General features: G+C 41.2%; 3 protein-coding genes across 4 annotated transcripts; all 3 read right to left on the bottom strand.

Moving 5' to 3' along the window:
• Nucleotides 1-2,705: 2,705 nt before the first annotated feature.
• LOC100824416 (transcription factor bHLH137) lies at nt 2,706-5,064 on the bottom strand. 2 transcript variants are annotated; one of them, XM_014900274.2, is made up of 8 exons: nt 4,621-5,064; nt 4,363-4,497; nt 4,209-4,274; nt 4,032-4,100; nt 3,804-3,887; nt 3,549-3,695; nt 3,308-3,448; nt 2,706-3,158 (listed from the first exon to the last, which is right to left on the bottom strand). In XM_014900274.2, exons 1-7 carry the CDS (start codon nt 4,906-4,908, stop codon nt 3,356-3,358), a joined length of 882 nt encoding a protein of 293 aa, XP_014755760.1. In that variant the 5' UTR covers nt 4,909-5,064; the 3' UTR covers nt 2,706-3,158; nt 3,308-3,355. The 2 variants fall into 2 exon arrangements, with proteins under 2 accessions (XP_014755760.1, XP_003574844.1); XM_003574796.4 differs by having other exon boundaries at nt 3,549-3,698; nt 4,621-5,062.
• A 5,300-nt stretch (nt 5,065-10,364) lies between these two features.
• Nucleotides 10,365-19,789, bottom strand: LOC100843677 (ADP-ribosylation factor GTPase-activating protein AGD3). Its single transcript, XM_010237044.3, has 19 exons — nt 19,445-19,789; nt 18,307-18,383; nt 18,060-18,160; nt 17,575-17,645; nt 16,832-16,894; nt 16,699-16,743; nt 16,181-16,246; nt 16,046-16,093; nt 15,851-15,946; nt 15,720-15,761; nt 14,930-15,145; nt 14,703-14,834; nt 14,382-14,597; nt 14,211-14,297; nt 13,811-14,140; nt 13,352-13,494; nt 13,177-13,270; nt 12,022-12,518; nt 10,365-11,143 (listed from the first exon to the last, which is right to left on the bottom strand). Exons 1-19 carry the CDS (start codon nt 19,487-19,489, stop codon nt 11,029-11,031), a joined length of 2,484 nt encoding a protein of 827 aa, XP_010235346.2. The 5' UTR covers nt 19,490-19,789; the 3' UTR covers nt 10,365-11,028.
• A 1,772-nt stretch (nt 19,790-21,561) lies between these two features.
• Nucleotides 21,562-25,639, bottom strand: LOC100843984 (ubiquitin thioesterase otubain-like). Its single transcript, XM_003572411.4, has 8 exons — nt 25,124-25,639; nt 24,258-24,323; nt 24,063-24,146; nt 23,870-23,992; nt 23,246-23,298; nt 23,033-23,082; nt 22,857-22,957; nt 21,562-22,185 (listed from the first exon to the last, which is right to left on the bottom strand). Exons 1-8 carry the CDS (start codon nt 25,622-25,624, stop codon nt 21,913-21,915), a joined length of 1,251 nt encoding a protein of 416 aa, XP_003572459.3. The 5' UTR covers nt 25,625-25,639; the 3' UTR covers nt 21,562-21,912.
• Nucleotides 25,640-25,720: the final 81 nt, after the last annotated feature.

The raw sequence follows: 25,720 nt of genomic DNA on the forward strand, positions 1-25,720 counted from the left end.
TTATCTATACATCGACCGTTAATTCCCTGTCATGTGGAGAGGACGGTCACATCAGCTAGCTACGCTCACTCGCCTTTGCTTAGTAGCTAGGCGGCAGCTGCTAGCTTGTCCAAATGATTTGCCAATTGCAAAGACTGCTTGTCAGTTATAATTGTAAGCTAGCATAGAGACACCCCTATACTGCTGCCTCTATAGCTCTAGGAACCAGGTAGGTAGCTGGCTAGCAGTACATAGCATCTCTTTGTCACATTAAATCTCTGAATCTGATGACCCTGTAGCTGTATATAGCCTCAGCTCCCTGGCCCTGATCGATCTCTTCTCCAGACTCTCAAGGCCTGTGGTCGATCGTAAGTTAGCTAGCTTCACAGTAAATGCCTCTGCCATCCATTCAGTTTACTGTATGTCCTTTTGGTCCGTGTGGCCTTTTGGTCCTTGATCAAGCTGTGCCACACTGATTCAGCAATGGATTTGATCGATCTTGTTCTTGGTACGTTTATTACCCAGGCCTGGACTACTTAGTCGATTATATACTGAAATGTGAGCTTTAAATTTGGCCCCTTGAAAAAAAAAAAAAGGGCATCATTGCCGTCTTGAAATTAATCTTTGATGTAGAACTAGTAATCCAGACAATTCATTCATGACGGTTAATAATTAATTGCCGTCTTGAATATATAAACCTGATCCAAGTGAATTAAAAGGAGATTAATCGCCATAATTCCAGCCGAGATCTGCACGACTCAGTCAGCCCTGCCGTCTTGAATAAACCTGATTCAAGTGAACTGATTAGAGTTAATTGCATGCTGCATAAGCACATCAAATTAGGCGAGACATGCATGCAGGGGGCACACGCCAATTAACGGACAAGCATGTGAAATCACACATGACCCGTCCGGTTGGAGGGAGAAGAAAAGTGTCGTCTGCCATCAACCCATCAATGATTAATTCTAATTATTCAGAGAGAGAAAAGAGAGAGAGATTATTTCTGCTGCCCCACTATACACACACACACACTAGTCACTAGTGTTTGTTAAAGGGTGGCCTCCCGTGTGGGCCTGGCATGGGTACGCTATAGCTACATGCAATGCACCCCGGCCGGCAGCCCCTGGCCCGCTCCACCCCCGGCTCCGGCGGCCTGTCCCCTGGCCCGGCCCGGCCCACCCGATCGAGCGATCGATCACGGGCTACGCAGATGCAGCTATATGCCGGGCCCTCTTTAGTCTTTAGCCAACAGTAGTAGTCCTGCATCTGCATGCATGCATGTAACACTGACAGGCGGGACAGAGCGAGCCACGTCGGCAGGATTGACCCCGTCAACGCCGTCTTGCCTCGACGGACGCTAGCTTTGATTCGCTCTAATGATTGGATATGCGTCGATGGCGTCGACGTCGGATGTCATGAAAGTTTTTTTTTTGATCGGGTGATGTCACGAAAGTTCATGTCGAGGAAAGCGCGTAGGATTTTCAAACAAATGGCAACAGATCGGTGGTCATCTCCACGCTCTCGTCTCTCACGTGTTATTGTTCAATTAAGATCCGGGGTTAAGCACGTCGACTGATCTCTGACTAAAAATCATGTGACTTCTTAAGATAGCAAAATCGTATGAATTAAGCATGTGGGTCGGGCCAAGTGTTAGTAATAAAATACTTCCTCCGTCCAACAAAAGATGTCTCAAGTTTGTCGAAATTTGGATGTATTTAAATATGACTTAGTGTATAGATGCATTCAAATTTAGTCAAAATTAAGACATCCTTTGTTGGAGAGAGAGAGTACGATAGAGTATATTGAAAGATGCATTGTAAACATGGTCGTTGCATGTATGTCTGAATCTCACTTGGTCGAGATTCAGACAACACTGGACAGTAGGTCGACTACAGATCCGCAAGTTTTGGATGCATGGATTATGATTTATGATACGTACTTAGGTGAGTAGATGAAGCAGCTAATTGCCGGTTGTATCGGCAGCAAGCAAGCAAGAAACCCAACTGATTCATATCGTCTGTCTCTCTGCACCCTCTGGGATCCGGACTAGGTGCTAGCTAGGGCGCCATGATAGGCCATTGGGAGCAAAGCTAAGGTGAGCTGATCCCATGGTAAAGCACAAATCAAAGTTAATCAGATCTCAAGAGGAAGTAATCATGCCCTGCTTGATGGGGGGAAGTCTTGGTGATTGTTCACCACTGTAAACTGTAAAGAACAAAATCACTCGGCCATTTATACATCCTCTGTATTCTCAAACAGGAACCAGTGATGGCCTGCTAGCTTAACAGGGAGTTTCTGTAAAAATTCAACGCTCCAAATGAAAGAATTAATCAACCATGCATATTTGTTAAATCATCTGCATTATCAAATAGGAATTAATCATGGCCTGCTTAATGGGGCATTTTTACATCCTATGGCTCGTACCTTATTTATTTTTTGAAACGAGGGCTGTCTTTTACCTTTCTCCTCTGCATCTGTAATCTGTAATTCTGAATGTTATGACACTCCTTTTTTTTTTCCTTGTGAAACATATCATTTTTTTTTTGTGAGGTTACTAATATAATGCAGTTCATATGTTTAGATGGATTCTCTATTGCCAAGGGTTCATAGGCCACCCTCAACTGGTCAAAAGGACATGAAGTCAATCATCAATCCACAGGTTGTTCATGGCCTGCTCTGCCCATAACTCATGCATGAGACCAAGGGAACAGATGAACTAATAAGCATCCACTCAAACTGCATGCCATTTCTCTTTTTATTTTCAAATATTGAACTATGGAACAGTAGAAGAATCCTCATTCTGATTACATTGTAAAGATCTGCAGATCTTGAGGACTGTAATAAGTCTGAAACACTGGCACTTTACCGAAAACAGTGCACTGAAAGAGCTCTCTTTTGTATTAACAGCTGGTCGCTCAAAAGTGGGCAACTAACAATATATGGTGATCGATGCATGACAGTGAAGAAAACATTATAAGACAATGCCTAATTAAGGTGCTGCTTGCTACAGATATACTTATTATGTTACAGGGCTCTGCAAAATGTGCAGCATAGCATGCAGACTCTACTTGCTGTTGATGTACTGCTGCATCCAGACAAGGGGATGGATCACTAGATCCAACATCTCAAACTCATCCGGTGCTAGCTCCTACCAATCTTGCAGCATTAATTATTTCCTCCTGTTCAAGAAACAAAAATGTTAGGATATATTATATAAATAAAACTGTCATCGTTAATATGTAATCAGGTAAATCCACATAATATCTTTGCTTGATTAACTGTCAGATACAGGATTACTCAAGCCAGTGGCAACTTTGCTTGCAAGTACCTATTGTCAATGTGGGTCCCTTTTCTTGCTTTCTCTTTCACTCCTCCCCTACTGGAAAGAGCACATGTTGCTGAACACCAATTGATTAAGCAGCTCCTGTCTTTGCTCCCCAACTGATTGCATCAGGTAACTGCCATTGTCCTGAAAAAAGGATGCACACAGTTGGGGGTAAAATGGTGAAGCTATGTTTACTAATTTGGACGTGGTTTAGTTTAGCAGAAGAGAGGAAATTAATGCCAACCTGAGACTGAGAGAAGGATATGGCACCCTGGCCTTGCAGTGAGTAAGATGTTGTATCCATCATGGCTTGGGATGGAGCTGGGCTATGTTCTTGGTTCAGCACTGGAGCTCCAGGCACTGCAAGGGCTTCCTGGAACATGCCTCCAATCTTCTGAAGACGAAACATTTTGCACAAGACATTTATAAGCATCTTGAGATCAAGGGATGCAAATATATCTAGTCAGTGTAAACAAAAGATTTTAGTAATTGCCCATACTTGTGTTTGGTCAAGGAGGCCATCACTGTCTAGTCCAAAGCCATACAACACTGGGCTCATGGAGGCAATCCTCATAGAAAGAAACTGCATTTTAGGAAGAGTAAAGAGCTTGTCATTGCACTAATTATTATTCTGTCAGTAACTATGAAAAGGAAATTGTCACTGTCAAGCATCAGTGCTTCTTGACTTAATTCTTTTACAACTTTTAGCTATTGACCTTTGGCTTACCTCAACTTGGTTCTGCAGGGACTGCACATAGTTGATGATCTCATCCAAAATGAGTGCCTTCCCAGTCACCTGCACGAAAGCAACATTTGTTTTCTCTCAAAGTTAGAGCCATGTATCCATGTATAGGGGCAAGATGTTGACTACAAGAAACTGGACAAGAAACATGCTAATTTTAACCTTGTCACAGCCAGGGACCAGTGTTTGCAGCAGCCTCATCCTCTCACTGATCCTCTCCCTCCTCACCTAGAGAAAGAGAAAGAAATGCCACCAAGATCAAGAAGATGTCAGGATAAAATGTACCCAAATGTATATGTATATGTTTGGGACATACCCTCTCTGCAAGGCTGTGGCTATCTGTTGCTTGGCCTCTCCTTGCCCTCACATGGATGTATCCCTTGGGTGCCTCCTCCTGATCAGTGCTGCTCTTTTCCCTCTTCCCTCTCCTGCTCTTGCCATCCTTGCAGTCCTAGTTATTGCCAAATTAAACAAACAAGTTCTGGCGAAGTCAATTACAAAACAAAATTTAGCAATGTTGGCTATATATGCTAGTTAATCACTTGATATTACTAGTTAACTAGTTAGTTAAAACCTTGGAGTGAGCAGAGCTAAGTGTGGCACTGCTGTCATCAGCTGTACTGGCCTTTCTCTTCCTGCCCACAGATGCACTGCCCTGTGGATAGGTGTCAAGAACTGCAGAGGAGCTCTCCAGTGAGCCATCCTCCACCATGGCTGCACTTGCATTTGCAGCTCCTTCTTGGCCATGGGTTTGGTTGTGGAGCAAGAAGCTTGAGACGTCAGAGGAGGAGAGGTCAATAGTGGTGGAGGCCGCAGGCATCTTGAGGAGGAGAGAGTGGTGGGATGAGGAGAAGTCTGCCATTGTTGGATTGGACTCTGTTCCTGAAGCTGTTCTTCTGTATTTGATGGAAAGGAAAGCAGCTTATTAGGTGTTTCTTCAGAGGATAGGGCTACTAGTTGTTGTTGGTAGAGAGTTGAGTGGAGAAAGAAAGTTGGCTGGCTCCCTGGTGAATGCTCATGTTTGCTTTATATAACAAGAGCTAAGGAGGCCAGGAAAGAGAGAGAAAGAGAGGTGATAAGACCAAATCATTAATCTCTATTGATGGATAAGTTGGCAGTGGCCAGTGGGCAGTGTTAAGAGAGGGTCCCTGTGTCTTGGGACAGCTTGGGGTATCACAAATTTTCAGTTTGCAGATTTCTACTAAAATTATTTAGTGGTTAGTTATCATGTCCATGGTTCCGTGGCTGATCTTCGCATCGAGACTCTGTCACCTAAACTTTTCTTTTTTACGTTAGACCATGTTTTTTCATTTGTGGTTGTGTGCATCTTGTTATGTAGAGCCGGGTGTTGAGCTCGTGAGCTGTATTTTCCTAATGCGAGATAAAATCATTAAAATGCCTCCTCAGGGCCTCTTTGAATTATAGTGATCATCTCATACTAGCATTTTTTCTGTAAGATTTCAACCTTTAGAGATTTTTTTTATACAAGTGCCATTTGGATGAAAGGAAATGGTGCTACAAAGTTCCTATGCATTGGTTTCTATGCCCAATTCCACAGGAATTTCCTCCGTTTTGCACTTCCATTCTTGTCAGATACCGGTGTATTTTCTATTCCTACCTTTTTTTCGAAAAAAAGCCCTGAATCCAGAAATCAACAAAGTCTTTGCCAACTCAATGCTGCAGTTGTATACCTGCTTCTGATTTTACTTTTTTGTATGGACACATCTTCACTCAGAAGTAAATATTCACCCCTTACAAACACTGCAACATAACAGTAGACAATCTCTACCTGTGTCATCCATGCATTAACTGAACCTTCAAGACGAGGAAGAAAAATTCTTTGTACTACCGCCGGGGAAAAATTGTCTCTGCTATACACAGCTACAGTACATTTCCTATCTAGCTAAGCTCATTTTATTTCACAAGCAAGTATTGTACCACGTGGAGCAGCTAGCTACCACTCCCACTGAATCACTGCAGGGTATAATCTGGAATAATTTCCTCAATGCAATGATACACAAAGGAAGAAAATGGTTCCATGCATCTCCAACACAAAGTTAAACATAGTACCGGTACCTCCCAGTGAAGAGAGGTTAAATGAGAATTAAGAGGGCTCTGCATCATCGGCTGCAAATTAATCAAGGCATTCTGACAGTGGATAGTCACTGCAGATTAAGTACACTAGTTTCCAAATGCTAACAAATTTCATGTCAGTGGTCACTGGTTGGCCAGGGCCTACCATTATGCCAGCAGCACCTAGCAGTGGAAAAAAAAAAGGGACCCTGCATGCAGACATGCATGCATGTCAGCCTTGTGCTCCCAGTGTGGTAGGGCAAAAGGTGACAGGATATGCATGGTTTGGTAACTGGAATCATCCTAGCATTAACTGCTTGCTTCTTCTCAAGAAGAAGAACAAGTGAGTGTTGGTCCTGCAGGAAGTAATTGCAACAACCATTAACTGGTGATTAGTTAGTTATAGTGGTAGGTATTGAGAGAACCATTGCATGCAGATGGAAGGAAGGATCCAAGAGCAAGCAGCCCCTCTGAAGTCTGAAGTTCTGAACTTTTCTGAACCATATGCAAGGCTACAGATGACAGGATATATATATGGAGACTTAATCATGCCATTCTTTTGCAGAATTGGTGCTTCAAGCTAGCAGCTAGCAATGCTGCTTTGAGACTGGTCAAACAACATTTTGATCTGGTGAACTTGTAGCAGTGCACAGGAATCCAAGATCGTCGGTGCATGATTGTACACATATATAAACTATTACTTTGAAAAATGAGGGTATTTTTTAACCAGAGAAAAGGGCTGGAGCTAGCAAGCACATTACATGATTACATGCATGCACACAAGACTTTGAGACAAGAGCAACTGTACATGTACCAGGGATGTGGTAGCATGGTAGGCAATGTGTGTGTGCGCGCGCTCTCACCTAATTATAATCAATAACTTCCTCACCATCAAGCCACCAACCAACCATGGAGCTGGAGCTAGCTAGATATACAGGATCAACCTATATATACATGATTTATTTCTACAGTAATAAATAAAAGGAGGGTGACAAGATCTAATATGATTTATATTAGAGAAAAGTACTACCAGGTTAATTACCCAAAAGGTCAAGGGCTAAGCTTGAAGTGCATGATTGATGGTTCAGCAAATTTTCGAACGGCATACGTATATGTATAACTTTTGGAATTGTGCTACTCCCTCCGATCCATATTACTTGTCAAAATATTACATGTATTTAGACAATTTTTAGACATATATATGTTCATATTTGAACAAATTTGAGAATTGGAGGGAGTAAGTTAAGTTGGCCATATAGGACGGGTCGCGGACCCCTCGATTTTTCTGTTACTTCCTCTCACTTTAATCCCATCCTATGTACTCCATAGTATGTAGTCCTGTCAGATTATGCATCGAGATCTGCTCAACATGTAGCTAATAGTTGTGATTAGTGCAATATCGTGAAGTCAATATGCTACTGTAGCAGAGAGATATAGCTAGCAGAATCTATATTTATCTATCTACTATATATAGCCTAGCTAGTATATAGGTGGCAAGTTTTCAAAAAAGAAGTCATGGAGCCATGCATTGAGCTATGCATGCGTACGTCACGTACGATATATAGCTAGCACTGGTTGCTAGTTAAGTGATTCCCTTAATTGTATACTTGCTCCGTCCGGGAACAAGTGACTCACGTTTGTCTAGATACACGCGGATAGAAATTCCCTTACGGTCTAATTCCGAGCGGTTCACGCAGCGACAGAGATCATGAACGAAAGCGGACGCTTTTCTTTATTTTTAGCTAGATCGTCCTGTCTACGTACGTGTGTGTGTAGATCAAGGGCCATGCGTGCATTTGATTAATACAGTGTACTCTATATCAATCAAACTGCATCAATACCAATTTAATAGATTCATCAACCAATTTATTAATTTCACCACACCAGTGAAATTTCGTTACAGCATCAACATATCAATGTTACTCCATACTCAATCAAAATTTCATTGCATGCACTGTCATTGTTTGAAGTTTCCATTAAAATGTCAACTTAACATTCGAAGCATGCATATATATTTGTAATTAAGCTGCGTGCTTAGTTAAATTTTGCAGCACGACAGCTACCGATCAAATCTCCAGCTCATTACTGTCTCTAGATCTCTCACTCGTCACTCGTCAGTGCAAGGTCTTGTCGTACGTACGTACGTTGTGGCTCTGACTGGATATTGCAAAGGCTAGCTAGCTAGCTCTCTGCCTCTAGAGACTTTTACCTAGGTAGGTAGAAAAGTCCAGTCCAGTCCAGGCCAGATCTAATCGATATCGAAAGGCCTTTTCCTTTTCCATCAGCTAAGCTATAGCTATAGCTTTTCCCCTCCTTTGCTTAATTTTGGACTTTGGCGTATACATATATCATGCATATGTACGTATATGTGTCCATCCATCGATCACGTCATATATAGCTGCATTCCAATGCCATGCATGTGGATGGATGGTCGAGGTACAGCAAAACGACAAGCAAGTGTATTCTCGCCATGCATTGCAATAGGCTGCCTAGCTAGTCGTAGCACTAGAAATCTATTTCCTCCACCGTTTCATATATAATTTTTGTCTTAAATTTGTTTAAGGATATATGTCTCTGTTCCTAAAAATAGTCTAGATTCATGTAATATTTCGACCAAAATTATGTAATGAAGGAAGTAGAAGACATATGTACGTATAATGTGTATACGTGATTATGTGTATATACGTACGTACACAACATGCGTTTACCAGCTGCTAGCTAGGCGTATAGCTATATAACATGCATGGTACTACCGTATTGTTTTTTCTTTTAAACTTGTACTACTGTATTGTTAGTTTGGAGTAGTCATATACTGTGCCGTCATCTTGGCATGAGCTTTACATGTGCATGCATGTACTATGTGTAATTTTGAGAAATCTGACGTACATACGATGCATGTCACTCTCAAGATCTCGATGAGTCTGACTAGCTAGCTGATGCGTGAAATTAAACGGTTCTGTCGATGTCGTCGCTAGGCTTTTTTCCTGGGAATTTCTCATCAATTAATCACCACATATACTGGCTTTGCAGAGAGAGTAGTCGTTTCTGCAGTACTAGGATTATTATTGGGAATTTTGGGATGTAAGTATTGAAAAAGGATACTCCCTCCGCCTCATATTAAATGATGAAATATTACATATATTTAGACAATTTTTAAATACAGATATATTTATATTTGGATAAATTTGAGTCCACTTAATATGGGACGGATTGGACGGAGTGACTACATTGCCATAAAACAGAATATTTACATTCTTCGCACCAATACAGATTCACTCCATTCGGCTGACGCTAAACTCCACATTGAGTAAAACATTCTATAACAAAGCCTATAGTCGCAGTCAGTCATTTGTACACAAGAACAACACCTACATAAAAGAGTGCATTTTTTAACAAAAACAATTCCTTATTATATATTGATTGGTCAAATTTTCTGCGAAAAAGCAGAGATTAATTCTACCGGCCGGTTGCCAGAAAAAAAACAGTACTCGTACATAGGTGTCAAGTCACAAGTGGGATCATTCCCACCAATTAATAACCAACTTGTAGACCAATTTCTAAATTTTAATTTTAATTTTGAGCAAAAAAAATTGAACTAGCAAATCCCCTATAAATTTGAGCCATAAATCCCTTACGTCGTACAAAAGAGGAGTACGTATTAAGGTGAAGAGCGTACATGTATTGAGAAATCAAGGGCCGGCCTGCAGATTGCATGCTGCTAGCTCCTGTCCTGCTATCTATCCATTTCTGTCCGTGAAGAGTTGGATTTTCGCTTTGAATTCGCATTTACTCGTCTACGGTAATATCTAATTAAGTACTCTCGTATGTATTGTACGTAGTATACTATATGTACTGCATAGGAATATCACGTCGTCCTGACTCAGTTTATACTCATTTCAATTCTCTTGCCAGCTTCCAAGTGGTTGAGCAATCACAGCCGTCCGTTCGTCCTTTAAGGGATGTATAATCCAAACGTTGACGTTTGTAACAGAGTACCCATGGCAACCAGTATAAATTAAGGACCAAGATCGTATGAACATGATAGGTCAATAGTAATTACTACCGAATTATTAGGGACCATTGAGAAGGGTCAGAAATATTTGTCATCCGGGAGTTCAGACAGGTTGATTCGATATTGAAATTTATATGTTTCATAGAAAATTACTCTTCTGATATATGGAATTTTTACAAGTTTTCGACAGGTTTCCACAAAGTTTACACAGAGCAGGTGCTTGACGGTTGGCATACAAGAAAGAGATACACACATGAAATTGAAATGTAATAACCCATACATACAGATCAGTCCAATTGGAGAAGAAATACCACAGGAAAGCACAAGACATTTTCATCTTCTCATCTAGAGATGATATGCTAGGGCTGCTAGCTGCTGGCTCTTCTGCTGCAAATGACAGGCAGCTGCAGCAGCCACAAGATATCAGCAGGTGTTACAACTCACAACTGACTAGATCATGTCCAGTATATTTCATAGTATTCCATAAATCACAATGACATGTCTCCATATGTACAACCATCTTTCAACCCTTAGATAGTTAGATGGGAAGATGATGGAAATAAATAGAAGCAACTCGATATACAAAAACTTAACTACGCACCGCCTGCAAACATCAACCAGCCCATCTGCGAGGTGAATAAACAAAAGCCGGCTCGTGCTAAAATCGAAGAACCGGAGAAGAGAATGAACAGGCGGCACATGGTCATGTTGCAGGATCTCCAGAACAAGAATAGGTTCTGTTCATGCCGCATGCTTCGGACTGTCAGCAAGATGAGCCGGGAGACTATCAGAGTCTGGAGCTGAGTTACTCTCGCGCCACAGCGTAATCTGTGTTTTTTAACTCTTTTTTATGCTGGGCGACATACTCTCCTGAAGTGAAAAGGCGTGCCTGCGGGATTATCTATAGTGCTCCTCTAATATCATGAGAATATCTTCGTCGCTCGAGGAACGGTCCATTGCATACTGTAATGCTGATCTACCATCCCGGTCTGTGGCGTGTGCGTTGGCTCCCCTGCATAGAAACGTTAGGAAATAAAAGGTTAGACATGCCTGAGTTTGCACTTGAGCAGCTCGCTAGATCATCCCCAATAACCTGCAGTTACTGAGAATCTGAGATAGAGCAGACTAGTGGCGAAGTTCTCATATTGTATATGATAATCATTGACGTGGTTCACATATTGATTTTGAATTATTATATTTCAAAATACTTTTTTGCTCTTTCAGGGGGTACTCCCCAAAATGGGCCTCGTTTTTTTTTCCTTTGAAGGGCAACAGGCAGGTGTTCTGCCTAGTCATCAAGACAAAGAAGTTCAGTTACAGTTGCATTTACATTAGTGAGCCTATACAATAGAATAGTTCTGTAAAGGATTAGAGATTGCACAAAGGTTTAGAGAACAGATAGTTGCTGCCAGAAAAAAACTACCTTCCAGCAGAACAGAGGGATTATTTGGTCCAGTACCCACATTACAGTCCACTATCAATGGTGTGAACCATGGTACAGGTCAGTGCTAAATAATCATGGAAAGAATCAATCAGGATGCATTTTGAAAGTAGACATAAAATACCCTTATTCTTCAGGAAGAACCAAGACTTGGCCATAACGAGGGGTGTTCAAAAATGGTTTGTAAAAACCGTCTAAACACGGTATATTAGATACCTATAGTAACTTGCTTTAATTTATAGCACTACAGGTGGTTGATTGGTGCAAATTATAAGCTCTCCTGCTGTTTTCTCCACACAAAGAGATGTTACAAATTACTTCAAATTCAGTTCCCAGTTCCCACAAACTATCTCCATCCTCACTCAGCAATCAGGTGCTGTTCCCACCCATGTTGACAAAACAAACATATGGAGCAAGATAAAATGCTGAAGTTATAGGCACTGTCATACCTGGAGAGCAGAAGCTTAGCATGTTGATGTCTCCCTTTCAAAATACAGTGATGAAGGGGTGTCTGACCTCTTGAATCAGACAGATTTACACTAGCACCGTACTGCAAAAGTAATTCAACCATCCCAACATCTGCAACACGGCATGCAAGATGAAGCAAGGAGAAACCTTCATATCTATCATCCAAGTCATCTACGTGCGAACTTGTGCTGGCAGGAGAAAGCGACTCTCTAGGAGAAACCTTCTCATGTGAATTACAGTCAAAAAATCTAGGGCTTCCATCAGATGGTGAAGATGGCTGCTCTTGTAGAAGTGCTTTTCCAAGATTCAGAAACAAACCGGAAGCCATCTGTCCATAAATTAAATTTACGTTGGCGTGTGATGCCACGATGAGACTGTATACACCTTGCTTGTCATTTGCAGTTACATTATCCCACATCTGCTGAGCTACGTGAATCTCATCAATGCTATGCCTCCGTACAAATTCCTTGTCAGCATACTGGAAAATTTGCACTATCAAGAACTGAATATAGGAATATATAAAACGATATAGATCTTGGCTTCCAATAGAGTTACGAAGTACATTCTCCTGACAGGCTATATAAATTCTAGTTCATGCTCTGTAATTTTCAGTTATTTTCATGGCCATCAATCATGATAAGTATCTGATAGTGCAAATAAAAAACTTGTGCGTAGCTTCGAAATTTATTGAACTGAAAACTTACATGGTTACATATGATTATTATGCCATGAAAATATTGATGAGTTTACTAATCTATGTTTACAGCATCACGAAAAGCAACTTCTACAGTTCACATATAGCATCTATAATATAGAAGGGACTGCATGAAGTGGGTTTAGAGAACAAGGAAAAATTGATGCAGTATATAGGTGATGGAAATTAAATAGTTTCCATAAGCATGTAAAGAAATGCAGCAGATCCAGACAAGTGCTAAAGATACCTTGACACTAAATTAAGCACTTAAAAGCAACTTTGTCAATGTGGATGCAACCCACAGGCAACTTTTTTGACATTCTAGAAGTGACCGAGTAATAAGCTACCATAAATCTTGTTTGTTCAATCATTTTTCCACAGAGATGGTTGGACACTACTTGGTTCCGAGAGAAGCAAATGCAAGAGGTTAAGTAGCAGGCACCTTGGCATGGATAAACTTTTCCTTGGAAGAGAAAGGATCCGAGTGCTTAGGCTTGCTGACAGTGAAGTATTGTGCTGTCTGTGATCCATTAACACTGCAAACAACAAAGTTGCAAGTTAATATACAGGAAGCAGTAAAAATTACAATCTAGTTTCATCAAGAAATTCATATTTACCTTGTATTATCACCAGAATAACCATTGTTTGATGAAGTCAATGTTTCTTCCCAAACTCTGTTGACAAACATGTTGCCTAATGATTGAAAGAGATTGATAACAGATGGCTCCCAGACTCTGACATCGAGAGTCAGAGATCTTACCTGCCAATATGATGTATTTATTCGAAAGTTATGTTCAATTCATTAATCATTAGTGATGCTACTGATACCATCAAACACAAATTGGACTGCAAAATATGAAATGTCTATTGAAATTGATGAAACATAGGTGGCAATGTACACACATATATATAGGGATGCCTGGTGTAAAAAATTACTTATACAAAAGCATGGGAGATCATGCACAGGTCTTAGCTTTCAAGTTATAATCTCAAATGCAGCAACTAATCTATGTGCACTACCCTATTTAAGATATAGGGCCTTTCTATGAATATATGGATATTTTTTTCTTAAATACCTTTGATATATGCACTCCAAGATTTCTGTGTACTCCAGAACACTCTATGCACAAAAGGGCACCAAGATTTAAAGATGCCCAATCAGGTTCCGGAGCACCACAATCAGCACAAATAGTATTACCATCAACTTTCCTAAGCAAGTCAATCGGTTTTTCGGGTTTGATGCTCATTCGGTGCTGGTGTGTGGATCTGGGATCATATTGTCCATTGTTCCTTTCCATTGCTAGATCATCGCTTGTGGAAGCTTCGAGTTCCGCAGAACTGGTATATGAACTACTCTCACTGGCACTCCGGTCAAGGCCACAGCTCCTAGGGCTTTGCATAAGACACTGAAACAGAGCATCATAATTTCCGTAAACTGAATTTCAATGCACAAATATAGTCTAGACCATTATTAACCTGTTCTGGGGATTGTGAGCTCAGCAAAGATGCAATGACACCAGTAATTTTCTCGATCCAATCCATCTGATCTATAGCACTCTCCGCCTGTATAAACATCAGATGATGTCACTAAAGTAGGAAAATATGTTCAACACGAAGACAGCAATGACTGCAATCCTGTGCTTTTACCTGCAATGTGTAGATCTTTATGGGTGAAATAATTCTGAAGCAGAACCTCAGATCTGATTGTTCTGCATCAACTTTAATAGTTGATGTCAGCAAATTTACAGTATGCCGTGCAACAGATTTCTCATCATGTATATGATAATGAGAAGAGAACAATCTGCTAAGCAACCCAGAGCCATGTTCAGGTGGGTTGTTGGTTCTTTGGATCGGACAAACACCCTAAAAGATACCGACAAAAAAATAAGGAAAGGAGATAAACAGAAGTGCCATACTTGCATTAACAAAATCAAGCCGGCTAGAAAAAAAGTTACAAGGGGAACCTACAGGTGGCCTGGTAATTTGCTTGCGATAATAGTACAGCATTCCTCGACTATCGAGAACAAAGAACCTTCTTTTCCAGTCGCCTCTTAAGTTTGAAGATCTCTTTGAGAGGTAACCTTGACGAATTGTCTGGACCTGAAAATAGTACACTATAATGTAAACCTCCTCCTTGGAGTTATCAAACCTGCATTTATACATGAAGCTTCAATTTTCAGAACAAAAGGTGTTACCTTGCCTTTTGAGGATGACTGCATCACTGCCTCAATCATTTTATGCGAACTTCTACCAATTGTTTGCATGCCATCAACATTATGGGAATCAATCAAACCATTTGCAGAAGACCGACTTTCACGATCTATCTGCTTTTTGTACTCATGCATCCTCTCTACAAGAGAAGCTTGTTCCTTGTTTGCCCTTTCTCTGGATTGCTGCGAATAGGCAAGAACCTGCAGGACAATCCAACCTCAAGTTAAAGATTTTTTTTTTGTTGATTTCATACAAACCGAGATAACTCAAATTAATCAAATTGAAAATAATTAAATCTTCAGTAAAACGAAGTTCCTATTTTGCCACTTAGGATGACCATGGAATATAACAAAAATAATTCTGAAAAAGTGTCTAATTAAGTAGGTTGTAGACCTCTAATTAATAAGCCGCTTAGATAACACAGGCATTGTCCAGCTCTACTGATATTTTCGTTATACAAGAATACAGAGGGGGGTGGAAAGGGAATGTATTCATGGATGAAGCGTGTGCCTCCTGATTTAAAAACTGCAGAGCAAGTTGAAAAATTCGAGAAAAAAAAATTCCCACATGTAGTGGACAGATATCAATGTGCAGGGCTGTAGGGCATGTCCCGCAGCGCACCAGGGCTGGGGTAGATCATAGATGGTGTACCCCAAACATATGTTTGCAAAATTCGCTCTCTTTGCATGTCACGATTACGTAACTACCACTACAAATTATTCATATACAGAGTAGAGAAATTGTATTAGAAAGGGGCCACGGTTTAGGAGTAACCTGATTAATATATGGTTCCATCTGATGCAGTAGTTCATATCCCTGAATAAATGGCAACATAAAAGATAAGATTAATCTCAGTCTGTGGCGTAATATAACATCACCAAGAGGTAAAATATACAAGCTGTTACTTGTTTGAAATATCGAAGATGTGAATCCATCGTTGCGCTAACAGCCTCCAAAAACTCAAATCTTTTTTTTGCCTCAACGTGCGAAATTGCAGTGACCTGAAAATTCACACAGGTATAGTAAGCAATGGCATGATATGCATATAAGCACAAAACAAGAAATTACAAGAACAAAGTTAGAGCCAACAGTTCACATACCAGGTTGAAACGAGCTTGCTCAAATGAAGATCTAGCACTGTGGAGCTCCTGGTTCAGGCCAAGTGTAAGTCATTATGGGGGGAAACACTGCATTACCTCGTATACGAAAAGGTTGTTTAAGGGAAAGGTTTTTACTTCTTCAATGGCAGTTGTTATGTCTGCTCTTGTACCTTTCTTCAATGACAAATATTTCTCACGAACCTAACTGGGCAATTAACAAGTCAATAACATGATCTCCCCAAAATAAAGGTGCAAGTATGACCAGAAAATCAAGAAAAATGCCAGTAAAGTAACAGTAAAATTACTTAAGAGAAGAACATGTAGAACAATTCCAAAATTGATGAATTGACTAGAATCAATCACTTCATTACCAACTACCAAACAGACAAAAATGCAAAATAGCAAACATGTATTATTGGCTAATGGGAACTGGAAATTTGTCACGTCCCAGCACAAATGTGGGTAAAACAAAATCCCAAGAGACAGAAACCATTCATCATTTTGATCACTAGGAGGCAAAAATGAATTAGAAATTCATAGCAAATACAGAAGTGCCATCATTATATTAAAAAATCAGCTTAACTTTAGAAAAACACGATTATTTTCCCTCTTTCTTTCATGTTCTTGGGTAATAGATACATGAGTTAACTTACCTGGTCATACAAGAGGCTAGCCTTGTCAAAACGCTTCCGAGCATCCTGAGTAAATGTACGAAGTAGGAAATTAATCAGTTATTCCCGGAATAAATTTTGAAGGTTTGATGTTCATAACAAATAATACCAGTACCTTAACGTCATGCAAATCAATATCTACAAAACTCAGCAATCTGTCATTTAGCATATGCTCAACCTGCCAGGAATCAGAAAATATATTATACCACACAGGGTAATCAAAGTACACTGTACCATGGACTGAGAGCAGTTGGATTTTCAGTGATAAAGCGTCACATATTTTATGAACTTCCAAACAGAGGACTCAATAGTGGCAGCTTGTTATTATGCTTGGGAGACCAAGTTCTAACAAAGAATGCATGTAAGAGAAGTAAAAGAGTGATAACACAATAGTTCCTATCCAATCACATCATCAAGTGCATGTTGATCAATTGATCCTTGTTCTTTTTAGCACACTCCAACCAGAATACCACAGCATAAGTGAAAGTCTGGATCACAAAATAATGCTCTTCTAATATATGCAGTTAATTCTATTGACTGGTCAAAACTTCTCAAGTGTTGCAGAAAACAAAAGGCTACCAATGTAACAACATGAAAAATAACAACCAATTTCAACCAATGCAAATACTAGGAACTTGATAAGCCCCCAGAGGATGTAGCGGTGCGATATTGGAAAGATCAGTACGTATTGGTACTCCGCGCCTCGATATTTTTCATGAATAGATTGTGCGTTTCCTATTCTTTTTGTATCCGTGAAAGATAATCATGGAACAAGCTTTGGAATGGACATTTGAGGAACAAACATAACAATTTGGCTGAAAGCATCAACAGTACATATTAAATATATAAATGATCTACCTGGGAGCGCAGGACTTCCTTATATGTTCCTATTTCTCTCAAGGCAATTGTAAATTTGTTCATCACAGGTCCTGGAAAGAAGATGAATTCAATATTCTTAGTCAAGGAAGTGAACAGACTCAGCTTCACTCAATTCCTATATGAGGAAAAACTGCAAGAAAAATAAGCTAGTTACATGGGCTCTCTACTCAACTGCCACTCGATTAATGTGCAACATTCAAAACACAGCTTAAAATAAAGGGAAATACCATCTACATAAAAATAAAGCATGATGTGAGTGATAACAACAAAGAATCGAGAAAAGGAGAAATTCCAAAAGCAATAAGGAAAACACTGTTAACAAAAAAAATCACACATACAAGACATCTTTACAGAAACAGACAAAACAAAGTAAAATGAAAAAGATCGTCATGTGTACTCGTTTGAATTTTTTAAGCAAAATAAATGACATGGTTAAAAATAAGCAAGAGAATAATGTGACTAACCACCAAACGCAACACTGATTGGGTCATTGTGGCCTCCTCCAAATGTTTCAAGTGAGCTTGCAAATGCAATATCTCCATCATATGCTTCTCCTAGTCCTTCACTGAAATAAAATGCATAGGTAACATACTGGGGGTGGAATGGGTTCAGATAGCAGTCTAAGATAGTGTGAATTACAGTTCAAGTGTCCAATGATATATGGGTCAGCTAGACAAATGAAGAATAAATGAGCTGCAAACGAACACTCACGTGTATTTGCGGCAACCTTTATGGAACTTCAAACACCTCTCTCTCAGTATTTCAGCACTGTCTTCAAGTGTTTGTATCTGTTTATCAGAAGGCCAAGAGAAGGTAAATAGTTTGTCATGAATCAAATAAAGTCAAAAGGAGAACAAGGTTTCATTCACGAGTGCGGCTAGTAAACAACAATTAGGCCATTGCAGCCTTGTACTACTTTTTTTACGAATCACTTGGACCCAAATGTAAAACACATAAGAAGTTTCTACCAAAAATTTCCGTCGAGCTGGAGGACCGCCAAATTGCCACATCTCTTTAAAGAAGCAACGCTTTTGGTTTTATGTTCACCAATATATATCCGAAAAGAGATCCAGGTGTTCCTTTGACACATTAACTAATGGGAGACCATCTTATTCTTCAAATGGCTTTGAAGCAATTAACGATTCTACTATAGGGAGTGGTATAACTTATAAGTATAACTAGCAAAATTTTCAGGCTGACAGACTGCTAGCCCAGAAAAATCATATACGTAGTATATTACAATTATGATGAGACCAACTATGAAATTAGAACAGACATGCACAATTTTTCGGTCTGTCATAACAATCTAGTGATGAGACCAATTATGAAATCAGAACACAAATGCACAATTCTTTGGTCTGACATATATCAATCTAGTGATGATACCAATTATGAATAATTCAGACCAAACTTGCACCAAAAGAAAGAAAATTGCTTCGCACGTGCCACCAGAATGATGTTTCAGACACACACACACACAACCCCATGAAATTATTTTAAGAACCACACACATGCGCGCACATATTATTAAATAAAATCAACAAACACACGGCAGATACCGACAACACCAGCAAAACCAGTGTCTGGCAACAATGCAGAACCGCTGGAAGCCAAACCGCGAGCAGAAGAACAGCCCTTCCTCGCGCATTCGCAAAATCAGAAGGACGAACAAAAAAAAAATCTCTGCACGCGAATCCGGCAACGCAGTGGAAGCATCAGGAAGCACGAATCAGGAGCAAGCATTTTCCAGCCCGTTTGCAGCAAGCGAACAATGCCAACGGTTAACACAAACGAGGAGCTCGCGGGTCGACCCCGGAAGGAAACCGAGATCCGCCGGGGCGGCGCTCACCTGCGTCCGGAACATGGGCGAGTCATCGAGCCTGGCGAAATACATGGCTGCCGGCCTGCCTGCATGCAACCGCCGCCTCCGCCGCCCCTTCCCACCACCACCACCGAGCGCGCACCTCCGAGTGCTACCTCCTCATCCAAGCGCCGCCAATGCCGCCGCCGCAGACCTAGCTAGTCTCCGTAGCACCGGCTCGTCGTCGTCGCCACCGGCCGGGGAAGAGGAAGCTAGGGGGCGAGGAGTGGCGTGCGTGCGTGCGCCCGCGGGAACCGCCGGGATTGGCGAAATGGCAGCGATTTGGGTGGGGAAGGGGGAGGGGGGAGGGAGGGGAAGGGAAATCGCTCGGGTGGCTCGGCGAGAAGACAGGGAAGGAAGAGGAGGGAATAGCAAAGGCAAAGGGAGAGTAAGTGGAAATAACGGTGCTTTTTTTTTCCCTCCTTCTTCTTCTTTTCTTCTCTTTTTCAAGATGATTTCTTGTCATTTTCTTCGATTTTCTTTGGAGTACTGGAAGAGGGAGAGACATTTTCCAAAGAAGACGGAGAGACATCCTAAACAACAACAGAAAAAGATGGAGAGACAGGAAGGCCTTTTTAAGCTGCCAAACACAAGAAATGTATAATTAGCACTTGTGTAGGATAATAGATGATCGTTTGAACTTCCTAAGATGATTAACACAAGAAGGTGTACGATGAGGTTTAGTGGTTGTTTATTTGGAATGTGTAAGATTAATACATTATGACTATTCCTAAGATACAAACCATCTCATATGTCATGGAGAGAACTTTCGACACGGCGTTTGGAGGATTTGAGCGAAGGGTACGCCAAAAGTTCCGCTGATGCACTCACCGCCACGATTTAAGAAGAAAAGAGCTTCTAAATATGACATCTAGCACCACATATCATGCAATTAATGGGTTAGAATTAATGTTTTTGAAACAATTATAGGATGGCCGGACAGGAGTACACCGTTTGTTCATAAAACAGTGTTTGTCCTGCATGCGGACTACTGCTACTAACTCCCATATTTGTCTCTATCCATGTATATACGGAAATGCCTAATAACAGCGCGATCATTAATTTATTTATTTATCACATCAGTACACACTTATGCCAGATAATCAGTACTCTACCGTGCCTGATCTCCCGTGGCCGATCCTCTGCCGGCCAAAAACTAACCATATTGCTGCCATGCTCCTCCTGGATTTTCGGCTTTTTCAAAGATTCTTCCGCCCTCAGATATGCTTTCATGATGCTGCTTGCTACTAGTATTAGTGCTAGATTATTACTAGTGCCAGTACAGCAGTAGTACTAGCGTCTAGCGGACAGCAAGATCAGGCAGCATTTGGTACTACCACTCAACATTTATTTCCCACATGCTGGCATGCAGCAGCATTTTTTATTGACGGTAGCCGTCGTTTGTGTTTGTGAGACGGCTTCTTAATTCTCCGGATTAGGAGGACAGACTGACTGATTTGATGATCCCTTGCTTCATGACAAGAAATCAGTCTGTCTTTCATCATCTATAAACAAAGTGAAGGTTTCTTCTGCTGTTTTTGATGAAACCTATGAATGCTAGGATTGTCATGTTGCGAGTTTTTAGATGGAGCCGGCAGGCAGCGGCACATAAAGAGAAACAAGAATAGCATTTTGCTAATCTTTTGTATTACACGGGGAACAAGAAGCTCGAATGGAGCCAGCAAACGAGGAAGGATGAGACAATTTGTTTGACCCCCAACCCAGCAAGCTGGGAAAGCGATTTGGTTGCGATTGCTTCTGGTGGTGCCATTGGGAGATAATGATATGCACTTGGTGTCACTGTCAATGAACACAATGTTCTCTTCTCCCTGAACAAAACCAGGACTGTGCTGTTGTTTGCTTTGTACGCGGTCACAAATGATTTGCAAGTTCTCAAAGAGGCAATAGATACTACTCCCTCCGTCCCATATCAAGTGATTTTCTATTACATGTATCCAAACGTTTTTTAGGCATAAATAAATCCATATTAGGACAAATTTGAATCACGTAATGAGACAAATTTGAATCACTTAATATGGGACGGAGGGAGTATTAGATACATCAAAGGTGCGGGAGATTGGAAAAATATTGCAATTCCCGAACCATAAGCAAAAGCAGGTCTGGTCATATATAAAAAAGATTGATTGCCTCGACGAAAGCATTTAGTCCAGAAGAGATACGACTAGTAATGATATCCACATGATCTTCTCAACAGTCAACACAATGCTAAATTGCCGTGCGACAGTAAACTTACAGCAAAGGAAACTACGAATTTGAGATAGAGGGCAGCGACAAGTAGAGCATGTTCTGGTTGCCTTCCACGAACACACAGGTTTCCCTCTTATAAGGCTGCCTTTGGCAGTATGCAGGGCCAAGGCAACACAGCTACACAGTTCTAGACAGCGCTTTCTCAACCCAAATTCACTGAGACCAACCTTGTTTCATCATGGCAGAGATCACTTGGGGTAGAGAATGTCGTAATGACCAGGCCGGTAGAGCAGGGTGATGTAAGGTTTCTCATCAGCAGGAGTGGATGTCATCGAAGCGTCACCCTCAGATGAATTTGCCGCCGGGACAAAATCGTGGTGGTTCACACTTAGATTGCCAGGATCACAAGAGCTTCGGTCCAGGTACATCACGCGGATTGGCACACCTAAAGCATCTGACAGAGCAATAATGTGCACATGATCACTTTCCTCGCCCATTGGCTCCACAGAGGCCTTGCAAAACTGAAAAGTGATTTCCAAATCAGGGTTAGTCCCTTCACTGCATATACATGAAAATTGGGTCACCGAACCATGGATGGAAATAACACCGTGCAACTTGATCAAAGTTTGAAGCTAAAACATGCATGAATTCATATTTTTACAAAATGTATGAATTGCTCCACACAAAAACATGTATTTATTCCATGTCTTGACATGGTTACTAGGAATATTACTCCCCCAAAGATTAGTTCAGTGCATATAGAGCTGCTAACTGTCTCCTACTCTCATAATATCTAGTAGTACTAGCTTTATCTGATATTTCTATACGAAACTGGCCCTATTGCAAATGGCTACGCACACAAGACAAGTTAGTACAAAATCTAACAAATAGTTAAATACGCATACTAAATGGCATGCAACGGTCTCATCAGTCAGCCTTTTTTGCATCCTTTCAAGCTGGGTAAGAGAGTGAAAATAGTTTGAGAACAACACCTGGCTTACACAATTTTAACGACTATTCCCAATAGAATGGACTTGCACTGCGAACATGAGGGAGTAGCACATATTGAAAAGGATAAGCAAACAAAATTACCCTCAACAGCTCATTAACTAATGTATATACACGATTACTGGTACAATGTATATATTTCCTCCTGACACTGATGATATAAATCCAACATTAACAAGCTAACCTGAGCCACCGTTGAATTTGTCAAGCCAGAGATGAATGGTTCAAAGAACTCGGTCCTCCTTTGAATTTCACCAGAGGTAACAAACCTAAAAAACATGACAGCTAAAGACGACGCAGTGAGATAATAATGACAAAATAGTGAAGAAAGGGACATCGTAAATATCTGATTGTACAAACCATAATCAGAAACCATTTGATCCCTGGTTCTTTCTAGAAGGTCTTCAGGCCTAAATATACAGAAAACCATAATAGATTCACTACAAAAGCAAATTCTGATAACATCCATGCCATATTATGTGAACAGTTAAGAATCCCTGTTCTATCAACACTTATTTTTTATTGTTCATGTGCAATTATACTATGAGACAAATACAACTCTAGGATATTTACCCGATAGAAGTTTCATGTCCCTGCAGAACATTTTCCAGCTGCTCAATGAATATCTGAGGATAGCAGAGAGCAAAAAATTAGTAAGGAAAGACGTGGGCTATGACAAACCCCAGGGAGTATTAACAAACAAATTAATGCATTTCCACATCTCTACTATGTGTTTTTCAACCTATGTATATCAATACCAACAAGAGAACTTCCAACACAATTCGCTATAGTGACAATATTTGTGCTGCTAGCTGATAATTGACACATAATAAATCGTGTTCACAAAGAAGTCTCAGCTGATCTACCTCATAAGGGCAACAAACCAATGCATTTAATGAAGGGGTTGACAAAAAACCATGCAGTATACCTAGATCAGTCGTTTTGATAGTTATAACAACACGCAGTGACGCAGACATTACTTTATTTAAAAAAAATTACAGCAAAAACAAGTTCCTAATTACCATGGAGTCGTCTAAGCAAATTACGAGAGACATCTAGAGGAAACTGCAAGATAGAAGCTGAAACATCTACAAACTATCCAGAGGAGGCCTAGCAGGTATTTTGGAATGACAGCAATATAGAACAAGAACAGTCAGGAGGGATGCAAAAATATGAAAAAACACCGCTAAGACTTACAGAGAAGAAGTCCTCAAAAGTAAACTCAATGTACCCAAGACCAATAAGTGTCTTCTTGCATTGTTCAATGTTCTTTTGGATGCGCTCAACCTCTGATTTATCTTGTGTCTCCAGGATATGTTCCTAGACAGCCATACGATTGTCAAATTATGAATATATATACTTTGTGTGGAAAATAATACGAAAATACTACCAGGTAGGAGAACATAAAGCTTCGATAGAAACAGTTTCCATCTCCTCGTGTCCGTCTTAGAGCATCATATTGTTCACCAAGCAACTGCAGGTCAAGCGAGAAAAAATAAGAACAAACTGAAGCACCACAAAATGACACGCTGGATCAACATAAAATGCAGTTATTACTTATTAGAATTGCCAAACAAAAATGCACCTTTATTTTCTCCTGTAAAATGGGGCTACCAGACTGGAACTCTGCTGCTAAGGCGGAGAGAGGTTCCTGGAAGATTCAAAAGATGCCAATCATGTTAAAAAATTGTTAAAACAACGACAATAAATAGTACGGTACTAAGTTACAAAACAATTCAAACAACCCTATAGCATACCGATAATCATAACAGTGCATTACCGTTATCCACCGAGAAAAGCCTTGAAATTCACCACTAAAACCAAATGCACTTGCGATATCCAACTAATTGACCGAAACAAAAGAGTTCAATCTGAATATACGTATTTCATTTGATATGGAAATGTGTAGCTGTTGCTCCCCACTTCCCCATATGGATTTCCCATCTCGTCATTTTTTAACTTCAAAGTCCAACCATAACATCCTGTTTTAGAGGAAAGTAGGTGTAGAACCGACTTCCGAGATAAATAATCACAAACGCAATTTCTGTTGTGCTCCAGTCTCAGTGCGGTTCCTACATCGACGAGATGGGACAAACTCGTTAGACCTATCTTCTCCTGTATGCTAACGAGAAGATCAAGCAAAGAGCTCCCAGAACAGAACGTGAATTGCTCCCTATCTATCCAAGTTCAAATTCCTTACCCTACCCTAGGCATTACAAGCGACAATTGACCGACGATACTAAACTCCAGTATAAGAGTTACCAGTACCAACATTGGCATATTCCTGGATCAACAGGATCGACCTCAAAAGCTCCCGACCACGCCACGAAACCTAAATTGGGCATCGGATTAACATTCGCGTGACGTTCCCGACCCATTCCACCACACGAACAAATCTAAAGCGATTGCACAGATAGAGGGAGAGGGAGAGGGAGAGAGGAGGCGCCTCACCTTGTCCCCGACGTACGGCACCTGGGGCCCCTCGGGCTTGGGGTCGGGGTCGGGGTCGCCGCAGCAGGCGCGGTAGTAGTAGTCCCCGCCCATCGAGAGCTCCACGGACACGGGCTCCGGGCTGCACCGGCTCGGCTTAGGGTCCGCCCCCTCCCCTCCTCCCTCGACGCGCGGCTCGGGGTCGGGCACCGGGGCCGCCGCGTCGCCCATGGCCACCTCCTCGGGGACCGGGGCCGCCGCGGCGTCCGCGCCGGCGTCCTCGCCGCCGTCCGCCTTGCGCTTCCGGGCGCTCGCGTCGGCCGCCTCCCGCGCCAGCTTCGCTTCCTGGGGGTCGGGCTCCCGGAGTCGGAGGGAGACGACGGCTTCGATTCGGGACGGCGAAAGAGAGAGAGAGAAGAGAGCCGATTCGGGGCTTCTGTTTTTTTTTTTCTTCTTCTGCTTCCTGCGGCCCGAGATCTCGGCATTAACTGCTTGCCGTTTTCGCAGATAAGCCCTTCTCATAACTTAACCCCCCCATTATCAGGCCAGACGAATGCGCGTTGCACTGACATGTGGGGTGGTTCCACCAACGGACCCACATGTCATTGTCAGGAAGCC

Source organism: Brachypodium distachyon, chromosome 3 (assembly GCF_000005505.3).
Source record: "Brachypodium distachyon strain Bd21 chromosome 3, Brachypodium_distachyon_v3.0, whole genome shotgun sequence".
Classification (NCBI taxonomy): domain Eukaryota; kingdom Viridiplantae; phylum Streptophyta; class Magnoliopsida; order Poales; family Poaceae; genus Brachypodium; species Brachypodium distachyon.

Coding starts and splice junctions, on each gene's coding strand:
- LOC100843677 (XM_010237044.3), bottom strand. CDS start 19,489: ATGTATTTCGCCAGGCTCGATGACTCGCCCATGTTCCGGACGCAG. Junction 16,744..16,831: donor TTGATTTGCATGACGTTAAG/GTACTGGTATTA, acceptor ACATTTACTCAG/GATGCTCGGAAGCGTTTTGA. Junction 15,762..15,850: donor ATCTTCGATATTTCAAACAA/GTAACAGCTTGT, acceptor CCATTTATTCAG/GGATATGAACTACTGCATCA.
- LOC100843984 (XM_003572411.4), bottom strand. CDS start 25,624: ATGAGAAGGGCTTATCTGCGAAAACGGCAAGCAGTTAATGCCGAGATC. Junction 22,958..23,032: donor TCAAATGGTTTCTGATTATG/GTTTGTACAATC, acceptor CGTCGTCTTTAG/CTGTCATGTTTTTTAGGTTT. Junction 22,186..22,856: donor CAAATTCAACGGTGGCTCAG/GTTAGCTTGTTA, acceptor ATCACTTTTCAG/TTTTGCAAGGCCTCTGTGGA.
- LOC100824416 (XM_003574796.4), bottom strand. CDS start 4,908: ATGGCAGACTTCTCCTCATCCCACCACTCTCTCCTCCTCAAGATGCCT. Junction 4,498..4,620: donor TTAGCTCTGCTCACTCCAAG/GTTTTAACTAAC, acceptor GGCAATAACTAG/GACTGCAAGGATGGCAAGAG. Junction 3,699..3,803: donor GCCTCCTTGACCAAACACAA/GTATGGGCAATT, acceptor TTTCGTCTTCAG/AAGATTGGAGGCATGTTCCA.